At 48.4% G+C, this 22,770-nt stretch overlaps 1 protein-coding gene across 5 annotated transcripts in view; it reads left to right on the top strand.

Annotated features, from left to right (window-relative positions):
• The window catches only part of LOC308396192 (disks large homolog 4-like), a 78,631-nt gene that overhangs the window by 45,559 nt on the left and 10,302 nt on the right, over positions 1 to 22,770 (top strand). For 3 of the 5 annotated variants that reach the window (XM_080881331.1, XM_080881332.1, XM_080881333.1), the window contains 8 exons: positions 46 to 171; positions 12,650 to 12,700; positions 15,410 to 15,534; positions 15,725 to 15,894; positions 16,364 to 16,500; positions 16,582 to 16,732; positions 17,673 to 17,941; positions 20,757 to 20,859. In XM_080881331.1, coding sequence (XP_080737457.1) covers positions 46 to 171; positions 12,650 to 12,700; positions 15,410 to 15,534; positions 15,725 to 15,894; positions 16,364 to 16,500; positions 16,582 to 16,732; positions 17,673 to 17,941; positions 20,757 to 20,859 — 1,132 coding nt within the window. Of the gene's footprint in view, positions 1 to 45; positions 172 to 1,687; positions 2,007 to 12,649; positions 12,701 to 15,409; positions 15,535 to 15,724; positions 15,895 to 16,363; positions 16,501 to 16,581; positions 16,733 to 17,672; positions 17,942 to 20,756; positions 20,860 to 22,770 lie in introns of those variants that run through there. The other 2 variants (XM_080881334.1, XM_080881335.1) reach the window with 2 other exon arrangements.

Here is a 22,770-nt window from a genome sequence, read left to right on the forward strand (position 1 = left end):
CCTCATGCTAACAGCTAATGCTAACCCCGATATGTTTCACTGCAGAAGTACCGTTACCAAGACGATGAGACTCCACCTGTTGATCCCAGCCCCGGTCACATGACCCAAGGACGCAGCGTTGAGCTGAGCCACACACACCTGGACGGATACACACACCCCGCTGCAATCACAGTACGTGCACACACACACACACACACTCATATGCACACTGAGTTTAGTGTGTTTTAAGTAGTATCAGTTGTGTCAGTTTTTTTCATTGGTCAGGTTTTTTCTGACAAGCTAAAATAAATTGGTCTGCACAAATAATTCCAGATGTACAAATATGACACAAATGATAACTCATGTAAATGAATATTTAATTCATTGTTTCTGGTTTTGTGTCAGTGTGGATGCAGTTCTTCATCTGACCAACAGGGGGCAGCATCAGCCCGCCTGCAGCTGTGACTGAGCAGGCGTGTGGTGTGTGGTGCTGTGATGTAGCTCGGTACAAGTGTAATAATAGAACACCATCAGCAGCAGAGTGACGGGGTCACAGGGTGTGGAGCTGACTCATCCTGATGTCACACGGTCAGAATCCCTGGAAAGGTCCTTGAGGAGGCTGGAGGGGGTCAGGGTGACTGTGCTCAGAGGTCCTTGTCCAGGTTTTAGGTCCTGGAGGAGCTTGTTAGGGGCAGGTGAGGGTCTCTGTGGGGGCTCTGAGGTGTTTCATGTGTCCTCAGGTCTCTGAACATGTTCCAGTGATGTCTGGGGTTTGATCTGAAGGTTTTAGGGCCCTGGGATCACTGATGAGAGATTCCAGGTGTTTAGGAGGACCGTTGTGTGTCAGAGGACGTGCTGGATGATGCTTAACAGGGTTTAAGCGGTTTTATCAGGTTTTGAGGGTCTGAACTTAAAGGTCCTTGGAAGCTCAAAAAAAGAGTGCAGGGGCTCACCACAGGGAGGCTCCAAAAGGTTGGAGGGCTCTCAAGGAGCTCTGTGGAGAAGTGAGGAGGTCTGTGGGAGGTCCTGTCACATCCTCAGGTCTCTGATCAGAGCTCCGCTGTTGAAACACTTCCAAAGAGCTGTTCCCAGGTCAGATCTGTGCACTGGGGTCGCTGTGATGTCACAGGCAGCAGGTGAGGTCAGCCCCAGTCCCCCGTCCCTCATTTACCCCATCATTAATATTCACAGAGAGAGAGAGTGAGGTGGTGGGGGTCAGGCCCACAGCCACAGGGACCTCTCCTTGCTTAATTACTGACACACACACACAGTGTGGGCCGCTCGTGCCCACTCTGAATCTGATGCTCTGCCTCTCTCTCTCTCTCTGTCGCTCGTCACCATGGCAACGGCAAGAATGGCAGAAAAGGGAGAGATGAGAAGAAGGGGATGTGGGGGTGGTGTTGCCATGGCAACAGCATTAGCCTGAGTATGTGTGTGTGTTTGCTGAATTACCCCCCCAAATTTCTCTATGCCCCCCTCCTCCTCTTCGTCTTCATCTTTTATCTCTCTCTCTCTCTCTCTTGGCGATGGTGACATCACAGAGGGGAGGGGATTCCTTCAGAGAGCGAGGGGCGGTGGTGGTAGAGAGACACAGACACAGAGAGAGAGGGAGAGAGGTGTGCAGTGAAGCATGAGGAGGGTCGAGCGAGGAGAGAGAGAGAGCGGAGGAGTGATGAACAGCCTCTCTCTCTCTTCAGTTTTCCTCGCTCGTCCCTCCGTCTCATTTCTCTCCATCAGGAGCAGGATGCTCGCTCGCTCTCTGTGAGCTGTCGGCCATGTCTCTGCGCTCCGTTAACAGGATCCGACGCCTCGCAGGGTTAGCGGGTTTGTGCTGAGCGCGACCTTCCTCCTCTCTCCTTCTTCTTGGTTAATTATTCATCCGTCTCTACGCCGCCGCTCTTTATGTAACCGCTTGCTGAGGAGAGAGACAGGAAGTGATGTTCGTGTCCGTGTGGTACGCCAAGAAGATGGGACGACGATTCATCAACAACGTACGGAAAGCCAAGAGGCACAGGCAGAGGATGATGGTAGGACACCTTCATTTTATAGCCCTCATTAGCACGCCATTGGCTCCACAGGCCAGGGGGCGGGGCCTCCGGCCAGGCCAATCGTGTGGTAACCGAGGTGAAGTTTGAGTGAGTGTAATGGCCGTCTGTGTGAGGTGGAGGGTAAAATGTGTAGCTGTGGGCAGGTTTCAGGTTCATGGATCCATCCAGATGTCAGACGCAGTGACATCACCACAGCTGGATCCTGTTTAAATGACATGTGTAAGTACCGATGAATATCACGGCGACGGTTCACACCGATCCAGCTGTCACCACCATCATCATCGGCATCATCAAGCCCCAGAGGCCTGAAGTCCTTACCTCTGCTGACCGGCACTGTGAACGCAACGCGATGCGTTTGAGGGACCGAGTGCATCTGCCTCCAGCTGTGGGAACCGCTGCATGCTGCATGCATGTGTGAACTCCATTTACCATCGTCATCAGATCTGTAGTTAAACGGGGTGTTAAGTGTGTGTGTGTGTGTGTGTGTGTGTGTAAAGCTTAATGAAGAGGACGTCCCGGTGGTGTTTGCCTGCTGTCCTGGTTTCATCACTATAATGTTTAAATACAGCTCATTGAAGTGTGATCACATGACCACAGGCTGTATGGCATCACAACCTGCTGGTCTGTGTGTGAAGCTCAGGCCTCTAACTCGGTGGATGTTTCTCCTCCTGCTGTTCCCATAGTGACTGCAGATTCTCGTAACTACAAAATTCAATTCATCAATATTTGTATTTTAACCTTTGAGAAACAAAGATCAAGAAACTGAAAAAAATCCATCAATGCAGAGAGGTCTGTTAACACATAGTGAGTGAGAAAGGTGACTGGAAAGGAAAAACTCAATGCATCATGGGAATCCCCCGGCAGCCTACATCTATTGCAGCATAAGTAAGGAAGGATTCAGGGTCACCTGGTCCAGCCCTAACTATATGCTTTAGCAAAAAGGAAAGTTTGAAGCCTAATCTTGAAAGTAGAGATAGTGTCTGTCTCCTGAATCCAAACTGGAAGCTGGTTCCACAGAAGAGGGGCCTGAAAACTGAAGGCTCTGCCTCCCATTCTACTTTTAAATACTCTAGGAACAACAAGTAGGCCTGCAGAGCGAGAGCGAAGTGCTCTAATAGGGTGATACGGTACTACAAGGTCATTAAGATAAGATGGGGCCTGATTATTTAAGACCTTGTATGTGAGGAGCAGGATTTTGAATTCAATTCTGGACTTAACAGGAAGCCAATGAAGGGAAGCCAAAACAGGAGAAATATGCTCTCTCTGATTGTGCATGCAATGCATAATAAGAAACAGAAAGTTAGTGGCCATCCAGGTCTTTATGTCTTTAAGACATTCCTGCAGTTTAACTCATTGGTGTGTGTTATCTGGCTTCATGGACAGATAGAGCTGGGTGTCATCAGCATAGCAGTGTAAATGTATGCTATGTCTTCTAATGATGCTGCCTAAGGGAAGCATGTATAATGTAAACAGAATTGGTCCTAGCACTGAACCCTGTGGAACTCCATAATTAACCTCAGTGTGTGAAGAGGACTCTCCATTTACATCAGGGGTCCCCAATCTCAGTCCACGAGGGCTCACCCTGGGTCAACACACCTGAATCACATGATTGGTTCATTACCAGGCCTCTGGAGAACTTCAAGACAGGTTGAGAAGGTAATTTATCTATTTAAATCAGCTGTGACGGATCAAGGACACATCTAAAACTTGCAGGGACACCTACCCTCGTGGATTGGGGACCCCTGATTTACATGCACAAATTGGAGTCTATTAGATAGATATGATACAAACCACTGCAGCACAGTACCTGTAATACCTACAGCATGTTCTAATCGCTCTAATAGGATATTATGGTCGACAGTATCGAACGCTGCACTGAGGTCTAGCAGGACAAGCACAGAGATGAGTCCACTGTCAGAGGCCATAAGAAGATCATTTGTAACCTTCACTAAAGCTGTTTCTGTGCTGAGCTCTGAAACCTGACTGAAACTCTTCAAATAAACCTCTGCAGATGATCTGTTAGCTGTTTGACAACTACTCTTTCAAGGATGTTTGATATAAAGGAAGGTTGGAGATTGGCCTATAATTAGCTAAGACTGCTGGGTCTAGAGATGCTTTTTGAGTAAAGGTTTAACTACAGCCAGCTTGAAGGCCTGTGGTACATAGCCGATCATTAGAGATAGGTTGATCATATTTAAGATGGAAGCATTAATTAATGGCAGGACTTCTTTGAGCAGTTTTGTAGGAATGGGGTCTAAAAGACACGTTGATGGTTTGGAATCAAATGGCAAGCAGGTCTGGCCTGGATCTGGTATCAAGCCGGCACTGCTGGCATGGTAAGATGTATGTCATCCAGATATGGGTCAGTCCTGGCATAGATTGTAGTGTTTATGTGATGGCATGCCATATCTGGTTTGATTGTGGTTTGGTGTATGTGGCCCAGGCTCATAGAAAACAGGTCTTCCCTGGATCCGGCATCAAGCTGGCACTTCTGACTGACCGGTGTTATGGCAGAGTGTATGTCAACCACATGTGGGCCAGGTCTGGCAATGATGGCACTATTTATGTTCCTATTTTTTCCTATTTTAGTTAGAAAACCCAAATGCCATGTTGCAGTGCTATACTGCTATGGTAGCCAACGTAGTAATTATTGAAGTTAACTCAGAAAGATCAATTGGAGAAAAAGAGTCTAACTTAACATCAATGGTACTGAAAGTAGCTGTAGATAATATTACATCTGTGGGATGATTTTGAGTAAACTGCATTAAGAAGTTCATGGAGTCATTACTGGTTACCTGGACTGGATCAGCTGGGTCTCTGAACCTGCAGCAGGTTTAATGTCTCTGATGGATCCTGACCTTCAGCGTTCCTCAGCTCAGCTTCATTCATTCAGGAAACGAAGCAGGTCTGAAGGATGTGATGGTGATGAAGATGAAGGGCTCCTCATCTTCAGCGTGTATACCAGATCAGTAACAGCTCAGCTTGTGAGGACTCTGCACAGCTGCTCACTCACAGAGCTGTGATGGATGTGAGAAGATGGTCCTAAACTCTGAGAGCAGCAGAGTCACTGTGAGGCCGAGAGACATAGACTCACAGTAAGAGAGAGAGAGCGCTGTCAGGGGTAACGAGGAAGAGATTTAGTTGATTCACACAGATTAAACCTCTCTGTCAGTCTACCTCTCTCACCCTCTCTCTGTTTATAGTTTGTGGTGTGTTTTCTGGTGTGTGGTGTGGCATTGAGGGTTTGTTGGAGGTTCTGGAGGGAGTGCTCTCAGCTCTGAAGTTCAGCCTGGTGGTGGTTCTGGTGTGAGCTGCCAGGTGAAGGAGGTTTTATAAAAGTCCAAAAACTCCAGTCCAGCTTTCTGATCACTCTCAGAGTTTTTAAGTGTGCCAGTGACATTTTATTACTGCACTTTTCTCAGATTACAGGCTTAAACAGGACTCCAGGATCTCCTGTATGGAGACGCTGAGAGCTTGAAATGATCGCTGGTTTGGGTTGTTTGTGCTCCTTAGAAAGCAGAGAGGGTTCGGGCTTTCTCCTCTCTGTTGTGGTCCCACAAATGTCAGCTCAGTTTTATTTAATAGCCCAGAATCACAAATCAAAGAGATGCCACACGAGATGGAACAATTCAGCATCATATACGTGGTTATTACTGAGCTCCGGGAGCCCCTCCTCCTAAACTCAGGTCTGGTTTGAACGTTCTGGTCTCAGACTGTCAGCGTATGCAGATGATGCTGTTGTAACCAAGTGATGAAACGTTTCTGAAACACAGTATGAAACATTTGGAGAAACCTCCTCGGCCAGAATAAACTGGGTCAGGTTTATGGTGAGGCTGTGATGGTGGGGAGAGGACTGCAGAGGACTGTGTTACTGTGGACTCACCTGGAAACAAGGATGGTGCTTTATTAGGGAGTCATGTTTTGGAAACGGTAGAAGCCAGACTGAAACAGAAATGGATCTTACCTGAGCTGTCATTCATGAATAATCTTGCTGCATCTGTGCTGTGGCATCGTCTGTCTCCCGTGGACCCTCCTGTCGACCTTTATTTGCCAAACTTCAGTCAGTAATCGTAGACTTTTTTGGACCTTCTTCACTGGGTCCCACAGAGTCTTCTGTTTTTACCCAAGAAACAGGATGGAGGTGAAGGACTTATTCACCTGGCCAGCAGAGGGCTCTGCTCTCTGTACAGAGATGGTGAGTGGCCCTGAGGACTGAGTGTGGAGGCCGGTCACAGGGATGGTTCAGACTGGCTGTGGGGGGTCTGGGCCAGGCTGAAGGACTCAGTGCTGAAGGAGTGTTTCTAATGACTTTTCATCTAAGACTTTTACTAAGAGCTGGTCACATGTGTGACTCTCACGTCTGGGTTTCTAAGAACTCGTTATGTTTGGGACTCGTTTTAATGTGAAAATTCTCATGTGGTAAAGTGTGTGGACCAACCGTGGACCAACCGTAGACCAATCGTAGACCAACCGTGGAACAACCGTGGACCAACCGTAGACCAACCGTGGACCAACCGTGGACCAACCGTAGACCAATCGTAGACCAACCGTGGACCAACCGTGGACCAACCGTGGACCAACCGTGGACCAACCGTAGACCAATCGTAGACCAACCGTGGAACAATCGTGGACCAATCGTGGACCAATCGTGGACCAATCGTGGACCATGCTCCTGCTCTGTCTGCTGCACTCTGTGTCTTCCTGCCTCTCTCACCCTCTCCCTCTCTCTCTCTCCTGCTGTCAATCTGCCTCTCTCGCCCTCTCTCTCTCCTGCTGTCAATCTGCCTCTCTCGCCCTCTCTCTCTCCTGCTGTCAATCTGCCTCTCTCGCCCGCTCTCTCTCTCTCTCGCCCTCTCTATCTCTCTCTCTCCTGCTGTCAGCCTGCCTCTCTCGCCCTCTCCCTCTCTCTCTCTCCTGCTGTCAGCCTGCCTCTCTCGCCCTCTCCCTCTCTCTCTCTCTCCTGCTGTCAGCCTGCCTATCTCGCCCTCTCTCTCTCTCTCCTGCTGTCAGCCTGCCTATCTCGCCCTCTCCCTCTCTCTCTCTCTCCTGCTGTCAGCCTGCCTCTCTCGCCCTCTCCCTCTCTCTCTCTCTCCTGCTGTCAGCCTGCCTCTCTCGCCCTCTCTCTCTCCTACTGTCAGCCTGCCTCTCTCGCCCTCTCTCTCTCTCTCTCATCCTCTCTCGCCCTCTCCCTCTCTCTCTCTCCTGCTGTCAGCCTGCCTCTCTCGCCCTCTCTCTCTCTCCTGCTGTCAGCCTGCCTCTCTCGCCCTCTCTCTCTCTCCTGCTGTCAGCCTGCCTCTCTCGCCCTCTCTCTCTCTCTCTCTCTCCTGCTGTCAGCCTGCCTCTCTCGCCCTCTCTCTCTCTCCTGCTGTCAGCCTGCCTCTCTCGCCCTCTCCCTCTCTCTCTCCTGCTGTCAGCCTGCCTCTCTCGCCCTCTCTCTCTCTCCTGCTGTCAGCCTGCCTCTCTCGCCCTCTCTCTCTCTCTCTCGCCCTCTCTCTCTCTCTCTCTCTCCTGCTGTCAGCCTGCCTCTCTCGCCCTCTCTCTCTCTCTCTCGCCCTCTCTCGCCCTCTCTCTCTCTCCTGCTGTCAGCCTGCCTCTCTCGCCCGCTCTCTCTCTCTCTCGCCCTCTCTCTCTCTCTCTCTCTCCTGCTGTCAGCCTGCCTCTCTCGCCCTCTCCCTCTCTCTCTCCTGCTGTCAGCCTGCCTCTCTCGCCCTCTCTCTCTCTCCTGCTGTCAGCCTGCCTCTCTCGCCCTCTCTCTCTCTCCTGCTGTCAGCCTGCCTCTCTCGCCCTCTCTCTCTCTCCTGCTGTCAGCCTGCCTCTCTCGCCCTCTCTCTCTCTCCTGCTGTCAGCCTGCCTCTCTCGCCCTCTCTCTCTCTCCTGCTGTCAGCCTGCCTCTCTCGCCCTCTCTCTCTCCTGCTGTCAGCCTGCCTATCTCGCCCTCTCCCTCTCTCTCTCTCTCCTGCTGTCAGCCTGCCTATCTCGCCCTCTCCCTCTCTCTCTCTCTCCTGCTGTCAGCCTGCCTCTCTCGCCCTCTCTCTCTCCTGCTGTCAGCCTGCCTCTCTCGCCCTCTCTCTCTCTCTCTCATCCTCTCTCGCCCTCTCCCTCTCTCTCTCTCCTGCTGTCAGCCTACCTATCTCGCCCTCTCTCTCTCTCCTGCTGTCAGCCTGCCTCTCTCGCCCTCTCTCTCTCTCTCTCTCTCCTGCTGTCAGCCTGCCTCTCTCGCCCTCTCTCTCTCTCCTGCTGTCAGCCTGCCTCTCTCGCCCTCTCTCTCTCTCCTGCTGTCAGCCTGCCTCTCTCGCCCTCTCTCTCTCTCCTGCTGTCAGCCTGCCTCTCTCGCCCTCTCTCTCTCTCTCTCTCTCTCCTGCTGTCAGCCTGCCTCTCTCGCCCTCTCTCTCTCTCCTGCTGTCAGCCTGCCTCTCTCGCCCTCTCTCTCTCTCCTGCTGTCAGCCTGCCTCTCTCGCCCTCTCTCTCTGTTATATAAGTGTATTGGAGCTGCAGCGTCTCCAGAGATGAGCTGAATGAAGTGAACTGTGTGTTTTAGTGTTGATGCTCGAGCCTTCAGGGACTGAAGCAGAGTTCACTGTGTTACTGACACACACACTCACACTCACACACACAGAGACACACACACACACACACACACACACACACACACACACACAGGTTTACCCTCATCGTGGGCATCCTGCTGTATCTGGCCCGTTGGTCGTCGCCTGTTTCTGCCTGATTTTAAATCTTTGATGCTTGATAACTTCTCATGTGAGCGTCACACAGACACGGCTGATGGATGCATGAACTATTAACAGATTCATATCTCACAGCGAGCGCCTCTAAAACAACAGACAGAGGCACTCTTTAACAGAGCCTGCTAACTAAATTACATCACTGTGTTTCCACGGAAACGACCCACAGCTCAGGATAATGTGATTTCCACACTGAGCTGTGATAAGAACACAATATTCTTTATTAATCATATAAACTGCAGTCATGAATGTGTGAACTCACACCTGTAAGCTGCTGAAACGCTCACCTGTGCCAGGCCCGTGATGTCACATGTTACCATGGTGACTGTGGAGGTTACAGGTGTGTGTTTGTACATAGTGGGGGTGTCCAAATTCATGGACTGCATCCTCCTGAGGACGTGTTTATAGAGCGATTAAGGCACAGCGGCGCGCCGAAGGCTGTCCAAATTCGTAGACTCCTCCGAATGCAGCCGACAAATGCGTCCTCCTTTTCCCCGAATTTGAAGGATGGGTCGGGTGTGTCCTTCGTGGCCCACCATATCCCAGAATTCATAGCTCGGCCCAGCCAAACTCCAGTTTCCAGCAATGGCGGCCGCTGCTAAGTTTTAATATTACTCTTGTTACTCTTTCTGGGTCACAAAATAAACTTTTAACATATTTTCAGGCGAGAAAGTAGTTGTGTAAACATCAAATATCTGCTCGGTTTATCAAGATATCGCATATTTGCAAAAGTGCTTCGACGTTTTCAGAGACGTCTGTTACCCACCAGCTCGATAGGAAGCCGGGAGCTCGAGGGTCACTAGAGCTGCCGAGAACGGCACAACTCCCGACACATCATTTTCAGATCCCCGCGGACTTTCGCTGCTCGGGTTAATCGTAATATATAAGTCACTTAGACAACCTAAAAATGTTATTGTTGGGCTTTTTTCAGTGTTTTGTTTGTTCGTGAGTAAATCGGTTTGGCTGAGATCAAAGTTATTAGATTAGATTAAATAAAACTTTATTAATCCCCCGGGTGTTTTCCTCCTTGGTTTTCACACAGCTGACTAAACGTCAAACAGAAAACTGATTAAACAGAAGTGTGAGACAGTCGAGAGTTTATGCCAGTGTCCTGTTATATTTTGTCCCACGTAGACTTCGAAGGCCGGGTCCTCAGGAGGATGCAGCCCATGAATTTGGACACCTCTAGTGACTCTGACTACATGAATTTAAACGTGCATAGTTCAGACACCTGATAGGGTCTTTGTCTGTGAACAACAGCACGATGAAAACCGTCTGCAGGCTGGGACTGGTGGTTCCGTCATGTTGGTTTAATGTAATGTAAGGAAAACAGGGGCCTGGGGCCCCCTGAAAACAGACTGCAGCCGAGGCCCTGAAGCACCCACCTACATTAGAGCCTCAGTTCCACTGGGATCTACTGGACTCGACTCGGTTGTTAGGGTCGTCTATCAGGTCACAGTTCCTGGTACCAGGTACTTTTTCTGTACCTACTGGGCGGGGCCAAAAATGTGACATCAACAGATTGCATGACACCGATTGGCTGGTCAGTGACATCAGCGGATGAGTCGTGACTCCGACACAGGAATCAAACCCGCCATTTTAAAATCCCACCGCGAGCGAAACGACCGCACACAAACCATCACCGTGGTCCAATGACAGCGTGCACACGTCTACCACTGTTTAACACATCAAGTTCTCCATTGTTGTGTTTGTGTCACACACATGACATCACAGGACTCGTGCCGTGTTGCTATAGCGACCCCGACGTTGGGTTTGTTTGTTGTATGACAAACATTTTAAATAGTGACATAAACAGACTTTCAAAGAAGTGACTGAGGTGGGACTCATCTGTAACAAAAACCAGCCGTAACCAAGTAAAGTCAAGTAGAACCGAGTAGAGTACAGTAGAGCAGGTGCTAGTTAGCTAGCTAGCTTAGGTGGTGGGTTCATGGAGGTCCTGATCCCTTCACTCTGGTCCTTCTCAGGCTCCAGCTGTGTTAAAGACCTCCATCAGTGTGACATGGGTGGAGGTTAGGTGGAAGTTGCAGATCAGTGGGTGAAGATGCTTCAGCTCTCTGAGCTGTCAGGATACAGATGTTGTGCTCCTGTATCCAGGTGTGTCAGCAGGAAACAGCGAGTGTTATATGAAGGTTTAACAAAATGTGGGCCATTTATTTGGCTGATGGGAAAAAAACACAAAACAAAGACAAAGCGAACTGGGACAAAACTAAACTGGGAGCAGCTAAGACTAACCATGAAAACTATGACACAAGAACATGAGCATGAATCTGAGCAGGAGCACAAAAAAACCCAAGACCTGACATGACCTGAAGCAACACAAACAGATGACCCGACTGAACGACTTAAATATACAGCAGGGTAATGAGGGAAGTGGAAACAGCTGACACAAATGAACATCACGCCACATGGGAAGCAAAGCTAAACACACTGAACATGGAACATCAGTTTTCCTGTAGACTCCTGGTGGAGCAGAGGTCTGCAACAACACCACGCCAACGGACTTTCAAAATAAAACAGGAAGCATGGAGAGACATGAACTCAGACACGAAAGCTTGACACAAGAGAGAGGGAGCGAGAGAGGGACACAGAGGAGAGACACAAGGGGACACGGGTGATAACACAAACTGGACTAAAACTCAACTAAGTCCTAACTAATAATAACAACACAAGAACATATTTACAAGAAATCACAAACCCCGCCCCCTGACAGGGAGGCCATGTTGGCTCAGTGATGGTGTGATGAGCTCCAAATACAGTACAGCTGATAAATTTACCAGCTGCTGCCTGTGGAGCTTTGATCAAGCATCAAACATCCTGCAGTTATTTCTATCTGCTTTAAAGCTTTTATTAGCTCCTATTTTTATTACAGTGTGCAGATTAAAGGACGTCCAACTCTCAGACACGTTTTCTAACACACAGTTTACTGTCAGAGAAGCTGCTCCAGCTGTTTCCTGTTTGGATCATCTGAACGTGTCACAAACAGAGACGCTGTTACAGTGTATCTGTCTCTGCTCCAGCTGTTAGCAGCTGTTTCAGTAACCGCTTTGCATTTCATGAAGAATGACTGAAAACTAACAGCTCACCTGTACACACACCTGCAGGAGCTCTGACCCCTGTTTACAGCTCTGTGTGTGTGTTGATGGTCAGAGCTGTGTGTGGGCGGGTCTAGGATCAGGTGACCCTGAACCCTCCCTCATATCTGCAGCACATGTCCCCCCCTCACTGAGCCTGGCCCTTCTGGAGGTGTTTGGCTGGGTGTAGAGCAGCCTGATGGAGGCTTTGAATACATCAGGTGTAGCTAGCACAGCGCCTGCTGACAGCTTTAAATGGCACTGATGGAGCTGCACATCTGTGGCTGTCAGTGATGTCATGATGATGTCATGAGAATCATGATGTCAGGTGTGCTTCAGGACATGAAGGACAGAGGACATGCTGGGCGGTGTGTGTGTGTCCTCCTGTGATAAACTGTGTAAGGGTGAAGGTAGAGTGTGTGTACAGCGTGAACAGCTGGCATGGACTGATAGGCTCCGCCCCCAGCTACCCTCACCTGGACAAACGAAGAAGGCGGGTGGATGATGATGGACGAGCTGTGAAGGGTTTGGTCACATGACTCAGTGAGGTGTGTGGTTAATGAGTGGAGAGAGCGCCACAGCAGGAAGTGATGTAATAACCGTGTCTCCAAGCTCTCATGAGTGCTTGGAGCAGATGATATGAGAGTTGGTTGCTATAGCTACGGCTACAGTTGCCCAGGTAACCGGGCCCCTTGAGGGCTCAACAGCTGTTACCATGGAGTTGCCGTGGCGATGAGCAGAGATATTCTGGGATGTGATTTAACTCTGCATGTGTTTATTTTTTTTACAGATGAACGGGTCAGAGGGAGAGCTGGAGTACGAGGAGATCACACTGGAGAGGGTGAGCGCACACACACACACACACACAGACACACACACACAGACACACACACACACACACACACACACACACACACACACACACACACACACACACACAGACACACACACACACGTGTAGTGGTGAGAAACACTCGGTCCTCGCGCTCCTTCCAGCTCGTCTCCGCTCCGTTTTTAGACGCATCACTCTGATTTAAAAGCCGCCGTCACCCTCTGAATGTAAGCCACGCCCCCCTGACATCAGCGGGTTATTTTTAGCTCCTTTTACAAATCAAACCAGTGAACCTGACGTTTAATCAGCTGGTCTCAGATCTGCTCACAGAGGCACAGCTGTCAGCACACACAGGAGTGATTTCATGAGTCACCTCCCATCAGCCCTTCATGCACTCTGTGAGGATGATGATGATGAGGAGGAGGATGGTGAGGATGAGTGTGGAGGTGTGTCAGAGACAGCGGGTGGACAGAGACACTAACATCTGTCCTCAGTGAGTGAGAAGTCTGCAGACACATCTGCATAATTCATGCACAGCTGATCATTGAATACGAGCTGCAGGCAGAAACACCACAGATGAAGAAAACAGGAAGTAAATGAGATGTTCCTGTCAGGGCTTATGATGATGATGATGAAGGTTTAGCTCTGCTGTGAAGACACATTAGTGAAAGGGCTGCTGGGTAATATCAGGCAGGACTGACCTCCATCAGGCAGATGGTCCAGAGAGCTGCAGGAGCAGGAGGAGGATTAGATTCAGCCTTGTTAGAGGACAGGAAGGTGAAGCTCGTCTCTGTGGATGTCTTCAGCCAACAGCTCGCAGCTTCCTGCGGTCATGTGGACAGCAGCTATCATGGTGACACCATCACAGGAAGTGGAGCAGAAACATCTCCTCTGCTCCGTCAGTGAAGCTCTGACTGAAACAGCTGACTAACTGCTGTCATGGTAACCTGCTGCTGAGGCTGAACTCAGTTCACACTAGGGCTGGGCGATATGACCCAAAATTCATATCTCGATACGTTTTAGCTGGATGGCAATATACGATATATATCTCGATATTTTTTAAAAGCCATAAAGTAAGAACGAACAGAGAGTTCTTAGTCAAAGCTGTGTCCCAGATGTCACACAGGCACTTTTATTAACATACAGCACAGATGAAAAATTACTCAAAAATAAATGATCAGCATCTATTAAATAATAATGCTCTATAAATAAAAGAAAACTGTTGTTTTTGTGCATAACAAAAAGCTCACAATTGTGCAGTCAAAATGTAAACTAACAGACGCTGAGCATAGTAACAAGCAGCTGCTCTGTTCCCAACTTCTACTGCGTGACTGACAGCCTGCAGTTTGAAATCCTCTTTGTAACCGTGTCTCTTACAGGTGCCATTTATGGTCCCTATACACACACAGTACAGTAATATTACGTTGAAGCACAGTGTGTATCACTCCGCGAGGCTCCTCGGTAGCCGTAATGCTCTGGCAATACATCAAGCGCTGCAGCTTCGTAGCTTAGCAAAGTCGTACTAAAAGATTTATTGACAGATTGCTGAGCGCTGTGTTCCACAGAAAATTGGTTCGTGGTCATCAAGCACAAGCAGAATTCATACATAAGGCACGCTGTCAACTTTTGAGAGAATGAAAGGATTTTAGGCCGTGCAGCACCTCTGGGCTGCATGGCGTTAGCGTGGTTAGCTCGTTAGCGTGGTTAGCTAGCTAACACGTTGACACCGTCCAGCCCCACGCACGGGGCGATGCGCAGTAACTCGTTAACAGAGATTTGCCGTGTCCATCTTGTCGCTGCCTGCAGGTGAAGCTATGGGGGAGGAGGGGGAGTTGTGTTCAGTGAAGGAGAGGCGAGGCCGAGTAACGTTGCGTAAAGACAAAAGTGGACGAAAGAGAGGCAAACTTATGGCTCCACAACTATAATTATAAAGTAACATAGACTATATCGATATAAAGGATATTGTCACAGCTTATATCTCGTATGAAAATATATCGATATTTTTAAAAAACTCGATATATCGCCCAGTCCTAGTTCACACCATGAGGCCTCTCAGCCCAGTGACAGGTGTCAGCTCCTCAGGACGTCCTCATCGGGGTCCTTTCAAAGTGAAGGAGCAGCAGCTCCACTTACTGGATGTCCGACTTACTCCCCCTGTCTCTAACAGAGACCATGAGCAGAGGAACACTGGGTCTGCTGGACCAATGAACCTTCAGCTTGTCTTTCTTCACCTCGTTGCTCCATCATGAAGGGAACTAACAGCACAGAAAGCAGGATCTATAGAAAACAGAATATAACATTATGACCAGAAGAATAAATAATACAGAACATAGAACCAAAATTCAAGATTATCAAAAATACAAAACCAGAAAACACCAAATGTCTCTTCAGCCTCTCTCCTCTTTCTCCCCTCTGAGAGCTGAAGATCCAAAAGTCAGCTGGTTTGGACATCAGTCTGAGTCTGATAAAAACGCCAACATCTGCAGAGCTCCAGGTTATCCAGCTGTGCAGGAAGCTAACCTGACAGCTGCATAACTCTCCTGGGCCTGGGCTGGCTGTTTGTCTTAGATTCACTCCCAGATTTGATTTATGAGCTCACTGAGCTCATGGGCCAGGTGCTGGTGTAAGTGGGGGCTCATCCGGGATCCACATACAGGGAGACCCAGGTCTGCATCAGGTACAGTGTGTTCATGTGTGTGTTCACGTGTGTGTGTTCAGGGTAACTCTGGTCTGGGCTTCAGCATCGCGGGAGGAACCGACAATCCTCACATCGGAGACGACCCCTCCATCTTCATCACCAAGATCATCCCCGGAGGAGCCGCTGCCCAGGACGGACGCCTCAGGTGCACACACACAGAAACACAAACACACACACAAACAGACACACACAGAAACACACACAGACTGCTTGTGCTTGTGTTCTCTGAGGACATGAAGCTGAGCCTCTCACCTTTAAAGGACCTGATCACCCCTGAGCCTTCAAACAGCTGTTTGAGGAGGTGACAATGACTCTCCCTCTCTCTTCATCTCCAGGGTGAACGACAGCATCGTATTCGTTAACGATGTGGACGTCCGGGAGGTCACTCACTCCATCGCTGTGGAGGCGCTGAAGGAGGCGGGGCCTGTTGTCAGGCTGTACGTGCTGCGGAGACGCCCACCGAGCGAACGCATCACACAGATCAAACTGATGAAAGGACCCAAAGGTGAGACAGGAGAGCAGCTCTTATGTAACTGTGATTCCAGCTGCTCTGCCGCCCTCTGCTGGACTGTTAGAGTCATTACAGTTCTTAAATACTTTATGTTTTATGTCAGCAAAAGAAGAATTAGAGACATGACAGAGGCTTCATACACGAGATTCACCTTTATAACCCTTTATACTCTGATTCCTCAGCAGGACACTGTAGTAATGTTTAATAAACCTGTTATAAATACAGTTTGGTCAAACAGGAAGCAGAAACACACCTGAACGTGTCACCTCATATGGAGCCAGTCACACCTGGAGATTTATTACTTTATATATTTTTAACATTTTGTGACGCACTGATTACGTCAGTAACATATTTTAGTTCATCACCTTTTTAATCTGTAAACGTTGTTTGCCATGAGTCAGTTTGATCTTCATCACTCGCTGTGTTCTGGGTTTTGTTAATCTAACCCCGCCCCCCGGTGCAGGTCTGGGCTTCAGTATAGCGGGCGGCGTGGGGAACCAGCACGTCCCTGGAGACAACAGCATCTACGTCACCAAGATCATCGAGGGCGGGGCGGCACACCGTGACGGGCGGCTGCAGATCGGAGACAAAATCCTGGCGGTACGTGACATCACACGTGTTCTCTCTGACACGCTAAACTGATGTGACTGTGGTCTAACGTCAGGCTCCGCCCCCCGGCAGGTCAACCACATGTCTCTGGAGGACGTCCTGCACGAAGACGCCGTGTCAGCCCTGAAGAATACAGGAGAGGTGGTCTACCTGAAGGTGGCCACGCCCACCTCGCAGTACATCCACCCAATTGATCGATACAGCCCCCCCGACCTGACCAGCTGTAAGTACACCTGTACAGCATCACACTGATTAGACCTGCTCACAGGTTGATTACAGTGATAATACTACAGTAATATTGTAAATAATACTGCATATCAGTCATCTGTACAGATGTGAGTTCACTCTGAATGATGACTTTAGTTTCCCTGCAGCGCCACCTAGAGGACAGATGTGCACTTTCAGCTCAGACTAATTCTAAACTCCTCAGAAGATGAAACCAGGACACAGTCAGGCTTTAAAATGAGTTTAATGAGGTTTTCCTTCAAGAAGCTCCAGGAATGTTTGATCCTATCAGGCTTTGATGCTGATGCAGGTGAACTCAAGACTCAGACTCAGAGGAAGGTCCAGGATGTTTGCTTTACTATGGATAAGATTATCATTCATAACAGATCAATCCAGAATACTGTGTCAAACACACAGTCAGCAACCAGTTAAACCTGTGATCCAGATGTTAGACCTGTCCCTGATCCAGATGTTAGACCTGTCCCTGATCCAGATGTTAGACCCGTGACCCTGATCCAGATGTTAGACCTGTCCCTGATCCAGATGTAAGACCTGTCCCTGATCCAGATGTTAGACCTGTCCCTGATCCAAATGTTACACCCGTGACCCTGATCCAGATGTTAGACCTGTCCCTGATCCAGATGTTACACCCGTGTCCCTGATCCAGATGTTAGCCCTGTCCCTGATCCAGATGTTACACCCGTGACCCTGATCCAGATGTTAGACCTGTCCCTGATCCAGATGTTACACCCGTGTCCCTGATCCAGATGTTACACCCGTGTCCCTGATCCAGATGTTAGACCCGTGTCCCTGATCCAGATGTTAGACCCGTGTCCCTGATCCAGATGTTAGACCCGTGACCCTGATCCAGATGTTAGACCCGTGTCCCTGATCCAGATGTCAGAGATCAGCTGCTGAATCTTCTGTCCTCGCTGCAGCCTACATGGAGCCGGACTATATGTGCGATTACCCACAAGCCCTCCCTCCTCCGTCACCGCGGCGATACTCCCCGATCCCCCGCGGCATGATGGGAGAGGACGAGTACTCGAGGGAGCCTCGCAGGGTTTGCGTGCAGCGCGGCTCCACCGGCCTGGGCTTCAACATCGTGGGCGGAGAGGACGGAGAGGGCATCTTCATCTCCTTCATCCTCGCAGGAGGCCCAGCAGACCTGAGCGGGGAGCTCCGCAAGGGAGACCAGATCCTCAGTGTAATACACACAAACACACACACAGATCCTCAGTGTAACACACACAAACACACACACAGATCCTCAGTGTAATACACACAAACACACACAGATCCTCAGTGTAATACACACAAACACACACAGATCCTCAGTGTAATACACACAAACACACACAGATCCTCAGTGTAATACACACAAACACACACACAGATCCTCAGTGTAATACAAACAAACACACACAGATCCTCAGTGTAATACACACAAACACACACAGATCCTCAGTGTAATACACACAAACACACACAGATCCTCAGTGTAATACACACAAACACACACACAGATCCTCAGTGTAATACACACAAACACACACACAGATCCTCAGTGTAATACACACAAACACACACACAGATCCTCAGTGTAATACACACAAACACACACAGATCCTCAGTGTAATACACACAAACACACACAGATCCTCAGTGTAATACACACAAACACACACAGATCCTCAGTGTAACACACACAAACACACACAGCAGGTCTTCAGAGCAGGTGAGTTATTTAGAGATAAATGTGATCAATAACTCCAACAACTAACACCTGTTGGAGTTATTGATCACATTTATCTCATGAAGACATGAAGTCCAAAATAATAGGAGTACTTTAGAGCAGGGGCCAAAACTCAAGGCTCACTTTAGGTCGCAGGCCAAACAAGACAAACATTCATTGAACACTAAAACTGTTTTTTAAACATAAATATGAATAAAAACAGACAAATATTATTCCAGATTAAATAAACTTAAAAAAATAAACTTTAACTTTAAATATTTTGCTCTTCATAAAAATATATCCTGCAAGTTAGAAATACGAACATGCTGCCAAAACCCCAGAAAAAGTAAATGAAAACAAACACAAGGTTGGAGCCGCATGCAGACGGAGCTGGGCGCTGCTGCAGGAGTGGAGCTAATAAACTGTGCGGGCCAGTCAGTGTCTTTCCCTGAGTGCATCATTACACTGCAGCTGCAGCTGCATCTGCACAGGTGCAGCTCAGCAAAGTCCGCTGACTTGGTTCAACATTACTGCAACAGGGAAAGTGAGGCAGGCTGCACTGGTGCATTTGTGACAGCTTCACCGCATCATACATGTCCATGAACTGACAGGTTTCCTTGCTGAGCTCAAAAACTCTGTTGAGAACTTTTCCCCAGCTCAGCCAGCGGAGCTCTGCATGAAGGAATGTGGGCAAACTCTGAATCTATTTCCCACATGAAAGACTGAAACTGACGGTGATTTAAACCTTTAGCTCAGACCAAATGTACGGTCTGCGTCACGGTGATCATTACATGCTCCATTTTTAGGACTTTACCACACAGCCTTTCCTGGAGTGTGATGCAGTGATGCTGTTAACTCACCGGTACATTTCTCCTGCTGCATCTTTACTCCAACAAGTTTGTCCCAGGACAGTTTCATGTCGGCTACACTTTGACATACGTTTTAAAAAATGTCTTTTCCTGTCGTTGTGCATCGATTTAATGTTCAATATTTCCTCTCCAGGGATGAAGATGGCCAGCTGTGCAATGTCCATCATGTCTGTACTTTCATCCACAGAATGTATGCAATAAAGTTTTTGCTTCTTTCACACAACTGTGTTCTTAAATCAGTGGCCATGTCACAAACCCGATCAGCAATCGTATTTCTGCTCAGGCTCACATTTGCCAAACTCTGCGTTTTGTCTGGACACAAGTAAAAGTAAGTAAGTAAAATTTATTTATATAGCGCTTTTCACAGATAAAAATCACAAAGTGCTTTACAACACAGAAAATGGAAATATAAAAACAATATAACAGTAAATAAAACAATGTAAAACAAAACTATAAAAACAGCATAAGAAGAAATTCATCAAATGCTTTTCTAAATAAAAATGTCTTCAGCTGTTTCTTAAAAGAATCAAGAGTCCGTGCAGCGAAGAGACAGTGGGAGAGAATCCCACAACCGTGGTGCCACAGTCTGAAAGGCCACCAGCAGTCTCTGATCAAAGGTGCAGCTCAGCAAAGTGCGCTGACTTGGTTCAACATTACTTGGCAGCAGGGAAAGTGAGGCAGGTTGCACTGGTGCGTCGCACAGCTTCATCCTGCAGCTCTTCAGAGTGGTACCGGGCTGATTTGGCTCCTCTGCTACAATAAAACTTGCTTTCACAACAGCTTCACTTTGTGGTTTTGCTCTGGTGACAAACGTCTGCTGAAATGTCAGATTCTTCTTTAGTTCTTCTACTTCCTGTAGTTTCTGCGTTTAGGTTTTTCAGCTTATCCTGACGTTTTGTCTCGTAGTGCCGTCTTAATTAAATTCCTTCATTACAGCCACATTAGCTCCACTAATAAGACTCACGGGTTTACCAGCATGTCTGTAAACATATATTCAGCCTCCCACTGGCGCTGAAAGGCTCTGCTTTCAGAATCAACTTGTGTGTTATTAGCGCCTCATATCGCCGGGCCATGCATAACAATAATAGTACATCTATATAAAATCATCTCGCGGGCAGGATGTAAATGTACGCCGGGCCGGATGTGGCCCGCGGGCCTTGAGTTTGACACACGTGCTTTAGACTCTCAAACTACAACAGAAAAGTAATCAGAGTACTCTGATGAGTAACTTGTCTGGTGTTACATCAGCTCTGGTCCTCAGTCACAGTTTGTAACCAGCAGAAACAAAAGTGTAACCTGGCTGCCCCCTGCTGGTCAGGCAGAGGTACTGACCACAGATCCACTCAACTAACGTGTGTGTGTGTGTGTGTGTGTGTGTGTGTGTGTGTGTGTGTGTGTGTGTGTGTGTGTGTGTGCAGGTGAACGGGGTGGACCTCCGGTACGCCACACATGAGCAGGCAGCAGCAGCTCTGAAGAACGCCGGGCAGACTGTTACCATAGTAGCACAGTACAGACCTGAGGGTGAGGACTCACACTCACACACACACACACACACACACACAGACTCACACACACAGACTCACACACACACACACACACACACACTCACACACACACACACACAGACTCACACACACAGACTCTCACACACACACACACACACACACACACACACACACACACACACACACACACACACACACCTAACCCGTTTGTCACTACTCCAGTACGCGACTGCGCACTCGTGTTCTCACTAGTCCGTGCGTTGTAAGTTCACACGTCACACTTCCTGAGAACGCAGCGCGATCGTTCCACAGCTGGAACATCAGTGTGCTTGATGACTTGATGACATCACAGCTCCAGAGGTTTCACTGCCATCCCCTCGTAATTTTACTGTGATTAATATTTGCAGTGGAAATTTCTCATGGTGTGGGAGATTTCTGTAAGAAAAAAGATAAAACAGTATTTCAGGCACTTTGGCAAATAAAGCAAACATGAACATTTTGTCTAAGTGACTTATATGTTTAACCTGAGCAGTGAAAGACCGCGGGGGGTTAAAAACGATGGAGTCCGCTGTTCTCGCTCTGGTGACCCTTGACCTCATGGTCAGCTGACAGCTGGTGGGTAACAGATGTCTCTGAAAACGTCGGAGCGCTTTTACAAATATGTGATGTCCTGATATTTGAAGTTCACACAGCGACATTCTCGCCTTAAAATATCTTAAAAGTTCATTTTTTTACACAGAGTCATATCTTTTTAGCAGCTGTCCTACGTCACTGCTGTGTTTGAGTTTTGGACGAAATGCATTCTGGGATATTTGGCTGCACCAAGTCCACATAAGCCACCACCGGTGCATGCTGGGTAAAATGGGAGGAGCCAGAACACATTCGGGAATGTTGAGATGAGATGAGATGAGATGAGATAGCCTTTATTTGTCAGTTGCAGGTCTTTTGCCCACAACCGAGATGACAGAAATGTGTAACACAGAAGGATAATACAGGAATGCACAGATATCAACACACCATAACACAATAAACACAGACAGCAACATGGGAAAGAGTTCCAGTGTGTACACCTGATCTGGGACCGCTGCAGTCCCAGTCTTCCAGCCAACCCAGGTGGCCTTGCATGGAATGGGAAGGAACAGACTAAAGACAGTCGTTATCAGGGTGTTGTTGTTCAGCTCCAGCCTTGCAGCTGGCGCCAAAGGGGTATCTGCATAAGTGATGGTGCTTTTTACTTTAGTGCAAACAGCTCATATGAATTTCAAAGCTGTTCTACAGTCCAACACTGGTCTCTCAATCTCCCGTTGGAGAGCCGCGAGCTTCGCCATACTTGCGTTCTGTGATGTTGTCATTTCTTATGCTCAAGGAGCCGATTCTGAGAACTCACGGCAGTGTGCCTCCCCGAGATGTCATCCGATTTTGTGCCCTGAGATGTTATTCCGAGCGAGCCCTTCTGAGATGTATCCAGTCTGCAGTCAGAGGTCTTATTCTGAGTATCCACAGCAGCCGTAGCCTCTCCAAGATCTTCTCCGTGCTGACTCAATGAGCCCATTTTGAGAAACTCACGCCTCTCCCATCGTTCCAATCCCAGCGGGCAGCCTTGTGGGGGTTTGAACAGCTGGTTCCGCTTTCTTAATTCTTCGATAAGTCAGGGCCAAGCCAGCTCCGATCAGCCAGAACCCTGTTACCATGGTTCCTAATAGGTAGATATCTTCAGCACTCAGGCTCACCCGAGCCCAGACTTCTCGTTGAGAAAGGGGTGTTGATTGCATTCAGAGACCAGTTGATCCAATCCATGATTCCTCCTTTAGGTTTTAGAGAACAGACTGTGAGAGAGTGTTCCAGGGAAAATACAAAAACCACGAGACTAGACAAGGACACAAGCAGGGAAGATAAGGGAGAGGAGAAAAGTGTGTCCGCCTCCTCC

The sequence above is a fragment of the Rhamphochromis sp. 'chilingali' genome (assembly GCF_963969265.1).
Source record: "Rhamphochromis sp. 'chilingali' genome assembly, chromosome: 1".
Lineage (NCBI taxonomy): Eukaryota > Metazoa > Chordata > Actinopteri > Cichliformes > Cichlidae > Rhamphochromis > Rhamphochromis sp. 'chilingali'.